The following is a 10,271-nucleotide window of genomic DNA, read 5'->3' on the forward strand; positions in this document are numbered from 1 at the left end:
CATCCGACCAGGTGAGATAGCAATTATGTCTTGGAAAAACTTGTGGCAACCGGAAAAAAGCGCAAGTGCGATTTTTTTAATCCCCTGCCATATTACTATAAAGATACGGAGATATATATGTATCTATTTGTTTATGGAATAACATCAAACTGATGAGTCATTGGAAATGATCTGCAGATTGATATAATTTTGCTAGCAGCTACTATGTGGGAGCTAGAGAATTTATAACGGACTTTTCGTTTTGCGGAAAATCTTTGTGAGGAAATAATTTTAGGTCGTGTTTTACAACCTCCCAATTTATCCATTCACAAACCCCGTCCTCCCGTCCCCCATCCCAAAATCTTTTCCATTATCTTCCTGGGTTATATATGACGATCTGACTTGTGCATAGTAAAATCCTAACATAAATATAATATAATAATTTAGTAAATCTGTTGAGGTAGCGTTCCGATAAGAGGCAACACCAAAATAACACCTTTTCTCTAATGGGCGAAAAGATCATCGGCATCAGAGTAGATTTAGATGTTGAGGCCTTCACAAGGTTGCCAAGATACGAGATCCAAACTTGAAAATATTTCTCGGCAATGTCACCAACTCCAAGCTTCATAGAAGCCACCAAGCCAACTGTGATGATGGAAAATACTAACAAAATATTTTCCTTTGGCCCTGTGGACTATATTGTTTTCGCCATTATGTTAATGGTATCGGCAGGAATTGGGGTCTATTTTGGTTTCTTTTCGAAATCGAAAAATACCACCGAAGAATATTTAATGGGTGGCAAGAAAATGAAAACGCTACCCATTGCCATATCGCTGGTGGCAAGGTAAGAAAGGTCTGGGAATAACAGGGAAATTTTTATCGACAACAGAAGACCTCTGGGTCTGGGACAGGACACAAATATGACAGCCAACATTTTTAGGAGTTTTTGAGAGGACCATTACATCTGTAAATTGGAAGATTTAGAGGACTTTTTTTAAACAGACAATAAAGGACCCTTGAAATATATTTTCCATTGTCAGCTTTTTACATTATTTTGCCTTAGAGGGCTATATAATTTTAGGGGTTATATAATTTTAGGAGTTATATAATTTAAGGGTTATATAACTTTAGGGGCTATATTATTTTTTACAGACCCAAATAACTTTTATGAACCAAACTTTAAAATAATCAAGAGAAAAATTCCGAGTTTCAAAATGAATCCGTTAGGTCTTCCATATGCAATTGAACACCTCAAGACCTCCAAATTCTCTACGTCTTCCATATATCAACATTGTCTGGTTCCTTTATGTACTATGCAATAATACGGCCGCATTTACAAAGTCCTCAGGAGTCTTGCAATTCCAGTATTTCCATTAGATTCAAGTTATGCTGTGGGAGCAATAAAAATACACATTAAATAAAACTTATTAACTATTTTTTACAACAACCAACCTGTACCCTAACCTTGTGTGTGTCTTTCTCTCTCTCTCTCTCTCTTTTAGTCAACTCTCCGGCATTGCCATTATGTCAGTGCCCTCGGAAAACTATTCCTTTGGCATTGGATATATGTTTATGGTATCATCTGTGGTTCTGGTTATTCCCATTCTAAACTATATCATTGTTCCGGTTTTCTACAACAACAACATAACAAATTGCTATGAGGTACGGGAAGAAAAAAGGTGGCCGGTCACACGTCAAGTTTATTAAATGTCGTCTCTTTTCAGTATCTTCAGCTACGCTTCAATAAATGGACCCGAAAACTGATAACTGGTACTTTTGTGGTCAGTGCCTTGCTGATGTTGCCAGTGTTCATGTTCGTGCCATCACTGGCCTTTGCCCAGGGTAAGTGGAGAGACCTTAAGAAATATTTTAAAAATAGTAGTAAACTTTGAATTCCTTTGAAGATCCTCCATAGACAAGTGACCTCAAGGTCTTCTATAGCTCATATGAGACTCCAATGGCCTATAGTAGACCTCAAGGTTTTCTGTGGACTATAGGCGACCTCAAGGTCTTCTATGGACTATAGCCGACCTCAAGGTCTTCTATGGACTATAGGAGACCCCAAGGTCTTCTATGGACTATAGGAGACCTCAAGGTCTTCTATGGACTATAGGGGACCTCAAGGTCTTCTATGGACTATAGGAGACCTCAAGGTCTTCTACAGACTATAGGAGACCTCAAGGTCTTCTATAGACTATAGGAGACCTCAGGGTCTTCTATAGACTATGGGAGAACTCAAGGTCTTCAATGGATTATAGGAAACCTCAAGGTCTTCTATGGACTATAGGAGACGTCAAGGTCTTCTATGGACTATAGGAGACCTCAAGGTCTTCTGTGGACTATAGGAGACCTCAAGGTCTTCTATGGACAATAGGCGACCTCAAGGTTTTCTATGGACAATAGGGGACCTCAAGGTCTTCTATGGACTATAGGAGACCTCAAGGTCTTCTATAGACTATAGGCGATCTCAAGGTTTTCTATGGACCATAGTAGACTTCAAGGTCTTCTAGGAGACCCCAAGGTCTTCTATAGACTCTGGGAGACCTTAAGGTCTTCTATGGACTATAGGAGACCTCAAGGTCTTCTATGGACAATAGGCGACCTCAAGGTTTTCTATGGACAATAGGGGACCTCAAGGTCTTCTATGGACTATAGGAGACCTCAAGGTCTTCTACAGACTATAGGAGACCTCAAGGTCTTCTATAGACTATAGGAGACCTCAGGGTCTTCTATAGACTATGGGAGAACTCAAGGTCTTCAATGGATTATAGGAAACCTCAAGGTCTTCTATGGACTATAGGAGACGTCAAGGTCTTCTATGGACTATAGGAGACCTCAAGGTCTTCTATGGACTATAGGAGACCTCAAGGTCTTCTGTGGACTATAGGAGACCTCAAGGTTTTCTATGGCCTAAAGGAGACCTCTAGGTCTTCTATGAACTATAGGATACATCAAGGTCTTCTATGGACTGCAGGAGACCTCAAGGTCTTATGTTGCCTATAGAAGGTCTTACATGGTCTATAGGAGACCTCAAGGTCTTCTATGGCCTAAAGGAGACCTCAAGGATTTCTTTGGACTGTAGGAGACCTCAAGGTCTTCTATGGACTGTAGGAGACCTCAAGGTCTTCTATGGACTATAGGAGACCTCAAGGTCTTCTATGGACTATAGAATACCTCAAGGACTTCTATGGCCTATAGGAGGCCTCAAGGTCTTCTATGGACTATAGGAGATCTCAAAGTCTTCTATGGACTATAGGAGACCTCAAGGTCTTTTATGGACTAAAGGAGACCTCAATGTCTTTTATGGAGTAAAGGAGACCTCAAGGTCTTCTATGGACTTTAGGAGACCTCAATGTCTTCTATGAACAATAAGAGACCTCAAGGTCTTCTATGGCGTATAGGAGGCCTTAAGGTCTTCTGTGGCCTATAAGAGACCTCAAGGTTTTCTATGAACAATGATTTCCTATAAACAATTGGAGACCTCTGTGGTCCCATAGAGGATCTCAAAGGTTTATATGGCCCCATAGAGGATTTCAACGTCTTCTCTGGTCCCATAGAAGTGCTCAAGGTCTTGAAGCCCTCAATTGCCTTTAAATGTCATATGTTTCCTTGGAAGACTTCAAGGTCTTCTATTGTCCCCAAAATTTTTCATGTATCTGCAGGTCCTTACGATCTTTTATTGCTTTTAAAAGACCTACGGAATACAAAAATGTTCTCTCCATTTACAGTGACTGGCATAAATATTCATCTTATCAATACCATTGTGTGTTCCATCTGCATATTCTACACCATGTTGGTAAGTCCCAAGAGATTCTCCCTGAAATTGCATGGAGTAAATGAAATTTCAATTCACCTTTCTTCTAGGGCGGCATCAAGGCCGTTGTCTGGACGGATGTAGTACAAGCTGGAATTATGATAACCTCCGTGGTGCTGGTGGCATTTTTGGGTGTAAACAAAGTTGGTGGCCTGGGAAAAGTACTGGATCTTGCCGAAGAGGGGGGTCGCTTGGAGCTATAGTACGGAAAAAAATCAACAGGTTATTGGTGATTCTGGAAACTAATATTTTACCTACCCCTTCCTTTTAGCTTTGGCTTTGATCCCCGTGTACGGAATTCTGTGATGGGCATGGTTAGCGGTGGCGTGTGTCTGTGGATCGGTCACATTGGCCTGAATCAGAGCTGTGTACAGCGCATTGTCTCATTGCCCAGTTTGGAGAACGCCAAGAGGTAAGTTTCAAATGTTCTACTTCTTTAAGGCACCCTTAATCTCTCCTGTTTTCCATAGATCTCTAATTATCACCGGCATTGGCATTCTCATCATCCTGCTGTTCAACTCGTTTACGGGTGTCATTATGTTTGCCCGCTATGCTGGCTGTGATCCCATATTGGCGGGCATTGTTGAAAAGGCCGACAAAATGGTCCCGTTCTTTGTCCAGGACATTGTGGGTCATTTGAGGGGCATGCCGGGTATCTTTATCTCATGTGTATTTAGTGCCGCTCTTAGCACCATGTCGGCCACACTTAACTCGTTGGCGGGTGTGGCATATTTCGATTACATCAAACCCTTCATCCGACACACAGATGCCCGAGCCAATGCCATAATGAAATTATTTGTTGTTGCCATGGGTTGTTATTGTATTGCTGGCGGTTTTCTAGTGGAACAATTCAGTTCCATCCTGCAGACAATCTTGACGATAATTGCTCTCAACACCGGCGCTGTGGTTGGTGTGTTTACACTGGGTATGCTAGTGCCCAGGGTTAATGGAAAGGTAAGAAGAGGAGCTCAAAATTCGGTGCATGGAAGACATCTGGGCATCTTCTAAGCTCTGTAGAAGAGCTCAGCGTCTGTGTATAGCCCATAGCTGAGCATGAGGTCTTCTATAGTCCATAGGAAACCTCAAATGTGCATAGCAAAACCTTCAGGTCTTATGTGGTCGATAAAAGATTTCTTTATCATCTGTTATCAATCGGAGACCTCAAGTTTTTCTGTGGTCTCTAGAAATTTTCAGGGTCCCATATGGTCTTCAGAAGACCTCAAGGCCTATTAGGGGCTCTTTATTATTTATTACCCTTTACTCTAGGTGGCCATCGCCTCCATTGGTGTCAGTATGGCAATAATGCTCTGGATTATTGGTAATGCTCAAATGCGTTTCAAATCGGGTGCCATCAAATATGATCCCCTGCCGACGAGGATCGATGAATGTGAAAACTACAATTTTTATGGATTAATACAAAATCGGTAAATATATAGAATTCTGTAATGCCCATACACACCAACATTCAATAACTATCTTCAGCAGCACCACTCTTAGCAGCCTAGAAAACACCGCAACATCCACCTCCGAACCGCCCCCACTGGTGACAACAGCCTTCGGCAGCAATCGCCCATTTTCGATCTATGAAATATCCTTCTATTGGTATCAGGTGATTGGCACCCTCCTCGTTTGGTTAACAGCCATACCGTTGAGTTATGTTTGGAGCAAACCCCACGGGGATGAGAAATTGGATCCGAAATTATTTTCCCCAATTATTGGCCGATTCTTGGACCAACAACCAAGGGAAATGGAAAGTATGCCATTGAAAACACCACATCCATCGTTGGCCGGTGAAAATCTGAAAATAACTTTCAGCCCAAAGGAATAGAATGCTTGTGGGGGCAGAAGAAAAATATAAAAATATAAAAATTCATTTTAATAAATAAATATAAAAATTAGTCAATTAACAAACACGAAAATAAATAAATAAAAAAAACATTAAAAATAAATCTAGATTTTTTCGTCCAAAGAACACCTTAAGGCATTCTATCATCCATAGAAGAACTTTGAGATCTTCTATCATTCATAAAATAGCTTTGAGATCTTCTATCATTCAGAGAAGACCTTGATGTTGTCTATTGTCAATAGAAGAACTTAATCTCTTCTTCTGAGCTCTTCTAAGGACCATAGAAGACCTGAGAGCTCTTCTGTGGACCACAGAAGACCTGAGAGCTCTTCTAACTACCACAGAAGACCTGAGAGCTCTTCTATGAACCACAGAAGACCTGAGAGCTCTTCTATGGACCACAGAAGACCTGAGAGCTCTTCTATGGACCACAGAAGACCCGAGAGCTCTTCTTGGACCACCTTGAGCTCCTCTATGGACCATAGAAGACCTTGAGAGCTCTTCTATGGACCATAGAAGACCTTGAGAGCTCTTCTATGGATCATAGAAGACCTTGAGAGCTCTTCTATGGGCCATAGAAGACCTTGAGAGCTCTTCTATGGACCATAGAAGACCTTGAGAGCTCTTCTATGGACCATAGAAGACCTTGAGAGCTCTTCTATGGACCATAGAAGACCTTGAGAGCTCTTCTATGGACCATAGAAGACCTTGAGAGCTCTTCTATGGACCATAGAAGACCTTGAGAGCTCTTCTATGGACCATAGAAGACCTTTTTTTTTTTTTTTTTTTTTTTTATTTTTTATTTATTTATTTAAATCTTAGATGTACATTTCAATATATATTCTATGTCCCACGAAACTGTAGTTAGTTTGTGTGTGGGATTTACGAACTATAATATTTATACATATTTTTTGGCCATAGTAGCCGTAGACTTCAATGGTTATGTTATTTATTTATATAATTTTGCTTCATTAATTTACTTTTAATACGCTTATCTTGTTCATTCAAAATTTCTTTTGGTAATGCATTTAGTGCAGTAGGAAGTGTAACAGAAATTGAGTACTTTCCATAATCATTTTTGTACTTCGGTATATTGTATTTGCCTTCGGCTTTGCTTCTTGTATTCACTTTGTGATCCAGTTTCTTCGCTAGGCCCCCATCTTCCATAAATTCTTTCACAATAGTGACTGTGTATAACTGATTTATATTGAGTATTGCCATATTTTTGAATATTGCTTTTGGTGATTTCTCTTTATTGCCATGAATGATCTGGTGGGTTTGGTTATCCATTTTCTTGTATACGAGTTTTACAATTCTGTTTTGGGTTGTTTGTATGTGTCTGGTACATTTTGCATTACCCCAGGCTGTAATACCATGCCTAAGATGTGATTCAACTAGTGAAAAGTATGCTTGCTTTAGGACGTGGTATGGTGCGGAATTGCCCAAATGATATAGTGCATAAGCAGATTGACGCAATTTATTCTGCAGGTGTTGAGCATGTACCTTCCATTTAAGGTGATCATCTAAGTAGACTCCTAGATATTTATAGGTTTCCACTACCTCAATCTTTGTGCTGCATTTATCATTGTTGTGTTGGTTTGTGTTGTTGTGTAGACAATTTGTGTCATGGTAGATAACTTCAATATTTGATTTTGGTGTGCGTGTTGGCCTCATGTTCATTATTTTGGTTTTGGATGAATTGACGATTAAACCACTGTCATGACACCATTTAGTAATTATGTTGAATTCATTTTGTAGAGTATTTGTTGCTGTTTTCAGAGATTTATTAGCGACGATAATGGCCGTATCATCAGCGTATGCGAACGCAGTACTCTTTTTAAGCTGATATATCATTTCATTTGAGTATATAATGTAGAGGATTGGACCCAATTTGGAACCTTGTGGGACACCATATGTTGCATTCTTCATTGAACTGCATGTATCATCAATTTTTACACAAAATGATCTTGATGAAAGGTAGTTTTCAAACCACCTCAACGTATTTCCTCGTATACCGCTCCTTTCGAGTGTTTCTATTAACTTTTTATGTGGCAGAGTGTCAAAAGCCTTACTGAAGTCAATGAATAATACGAGACAGTTTTCATTTTGGCTGAGGGATTTACTTATGTGATTGGTAAAGTAACCCAGAAGTTGGTTTATATTCCTTCCTTTTTGGAATCCAAATTGCTGCTTATTAATGATACAGTATTTCTTTAGAAAGTTTGTTAATCTTCTTGTGATGATTTCCTCTAATACTTTTTCAACAACTGGTAGTAAGGATATTGGTCGATAGTTGTCGTAATCCTTTCTATCTCCGCTTTTAAAAATTGGTCTTATGATAGACTCTTTTATTTTGTTTGGTACCACTGCTTCAGTGATGCTGGTATTGATTAATTTAGTTATAACTGGCGTTAAAAGGTTGGCATGTGTTTTTAGATCAACTGAGCGAATATTGTCTATTCCTGCACTTTTTCTTGTATTCAATGTCTTTAATATGTTGTTTATTTCATCTTCGGTTGCATATTCCATATAAAGCGAGTTGTTGACGATTTTTTCCACTCTCGTATTTAAAGTGACAACTGGGCATGAATGTATTATTTTAAGTACGTTCTCGTTAAATTTAGTTGCAAAGTTTTCTGTTACATCCTTTAAAGATTCATTTTTAAAGTGTTTTTTTATTGTATAATCTAGATTTTCCACCGTTTTACCCGTTATTTTATTGATTAATTGCCATGTTCCTCGTATATTGTTTCGATTTAATACAAATTGGTTATGGTAGTAATTATTTTTTGCTTTTATAATTGTTTTATTTAATTTGTTGTTGAAATTTTTATATATTTTTTCATTTGTTTGATTGTTTTTATTTTGCAACCATTTTTTGTATAATTTATCTTTTATGTCGCAACATTTTAGAATATGCTCATTTAGCCATGGATGTGGATTCCTTTTTTTGAGTTTAACTTGTTGAGTTTTTGAGTTATTGTATATATCATTGAAAACAGTATAAATGCTGTTAAATAGATCGTTTGTCCCGTCCGATTCATTAATTAATTTTTCCCAGTCTATGTTTTTTATATCATTGCTTACTTTGTAGTTGTTTAATGAGAAGGTTTTAGCAGTTTCTGTGTTTCGTTTCTTGTTCGAATTGAATTCATTTTCATTGACACATCCTAATATTGCGAAGTGGTCAGATAGATCTATTTTAATCACTGCTGCATGTGCGTGCAAGAGATTTTTATCCCATCTACAGAAGATATGATCAATACATGTCGACGATTTGTTATCCTCCCTTGTGATTTTATTTATCATATTGTGTAAACCATAGGACAATAGGATATTCATATAGTTTGTTGTTGTAATTGTTTGTTTCATCAAGTCAATGTTTATATCGCCCAAAAAGATAATATTATGTTGTCTGTCTATGGCACTTATCAGTTTTTCTAATTCTATCAAAAAAGTTCTTATATTTTTGTTTGGTGGTCGATATATTGGTATAACCGTATGGACCTTGAGAACTCTTCTATGGACCATAGAAGACCTTGAGAGCTCTTCTATGGACCATAGAAGACCTTGAGAGCTCTTCTATGGACCATAGAAGACCTTGAGAGCTATTCTATGGACCATAGAAGACCTTGAGAGCTATTCTATGGACCATAGAAGACCTTGAGAGCTCTTCTATGGACCATAGAAGACCTTGAGAGCTCTTCTATGGACCATAGAAGACCTTGAGAGCTCTTCTATGGACCATAGAAGACCTTGAGAGCTCTTCTATGGACCATAGAAGACCTTGAGAGCTCTTCTATGGACCATAGAAGACCTTGAGAGCTCTTCTATGGACCATAGAAGACCTTGAGAGCTCTTCTATGGACCATAGAAGACCTTGAGAGCTCTTCTATGGACCATAGAAGACCTTGAGAGCTCTTCTATGGACCATAGAAGACCTTGAGAGCTCTTCTATGGACCATAGAAGACCTTGAGAGCTCTTCTATGGACCATAGAAGACCTTGAGAGCTCTTCTATGGACCATAGAAGACCTTGAGAGCTCTTCTATGGACCATAGAAGACCTTGAGAGCTCTTCTATGGACCATAGAAGACCTTGAGAGCTCTTCTATGGACCATAGAAGACCTTGAGAGCTCTTTTATGGGACTGTAGAAGACCTTGAGCTCTTCTATGGGACTATGGAAGACCTTGAGCTCTTCTATGGGACTATAGAAGACCTTGAGCTCTTCTATGGGACTATAGAAGACCTTGAGCTCTTCTATGGGACTATAGAAGACCTTGAGCTCTTCTATGGGACTATAGAAGACCTTGAGCTCTTGTATGGACTTTAGAGAACCTTGAGCTCTTCCATGGCCATAGATGACCTTGAGCTCTTCCAAGGGCTATAGAAGACATTGAGCACTTCTAGGACTGCTTCCCTTGAGTATCCATCCAAAAAAATTGTTGACAAGTTTTTTTTTTACTTTTTGTTTTTTATTTATTTTTATTTGTTGTTTGTTTTTTTGTTGAACATCATTTGTTTTGTATTATTATTATTATTATAAATTTTATATATTATTATTATTATTAATAAAATTATTTTTAATTTTAGACATTAAAACTATTAATCCAGTTTATATAACTACATACA

General features: G+C 38.5%; 1 protein-coding gene across 2 annotated transcripts; it reads left to right on the top strand.

Moving 5' to 3' along the window:
• The first annotated feature begins 536 nt into the window (after positions 1 to 536).
• On the top strand, positions 537 to 5,661 carry LOC101888097 (sodium-coupled monocarboxylate transporter 2-like). 2 transcript variants are annotated; one of them, XM_059132290.1, is made up of 9 exons: positions 537 to 823; positions 1,482 to 1,641; positions 1,704 to 1,821; positions 3,708 to 3,775; positions 3,844 to 3,995; positions 4,065 to 4,205; positions 4,264 to 4,747; positions 5,060 to 5,217; positions 5,276 to 5,661. In XM_059132290.1, the coding sequence occupies exons 1-9, from the start codon at positions 585 to 587 to the stop codon at positions 5,619 to 5,621; spliced, it is 1,866 nt and encodes a 621-aa protein (XP_058988273.1). In that variant the 5' UTR covers positions 537 to 584; the 3' UTR covers positions 5,622 to 5,661. The 2 variants fall into 2 exon arrangements, with proteins under 2 accessions (XP_058988273.1, XP_058988274.1); XM_059132291.1 differs by having other exon boundaries at positions 5,279 to 5,661.
• Positions 5,662 to 10,271: the final 4,610 nt, after the last annotated feature.

Source organism: Musca domestica, unplaced genomic scaffold (assembly GCF_030504385.1).
Source record: "Musca domestica strain aabys unplaced genomic scaffold, Musca_domestica.polishedcontigs.V.1.1 12, whole genome shotgun sequence".
Classification (NCBI taxonomy): Eukaryota; Metazoa; Arthropoda; class Insecta; order Diptera; family Muscidae; genus Musca; species Musca domestica.

Excerpts from the sequence above, each read along its gene's own strand:
- LOC101888097 (XM_059132290.1), top strand. The coding sequence starts at position 585 with ATGTCACCAACTCCAAGCTTCATAGAAGCCACCAAGCCAACTGTGATG. Across the intron at positions 824-1,481 it reads GCCATATCGCTGGTGGCAAG|TCAACTCTCCGGCATTGCCA; the intron begins GTAAGAAAGGTC and ends TCTCTCTTTTAG. Across the intron at positions 3,996-4,064 it reads GGGGGTCGCTTGGAGCTATA|CTTTGGCTTTGATCCCCGTG; the intron begins GTACGGAAAAAA and ends CCTTCCTTTTAG.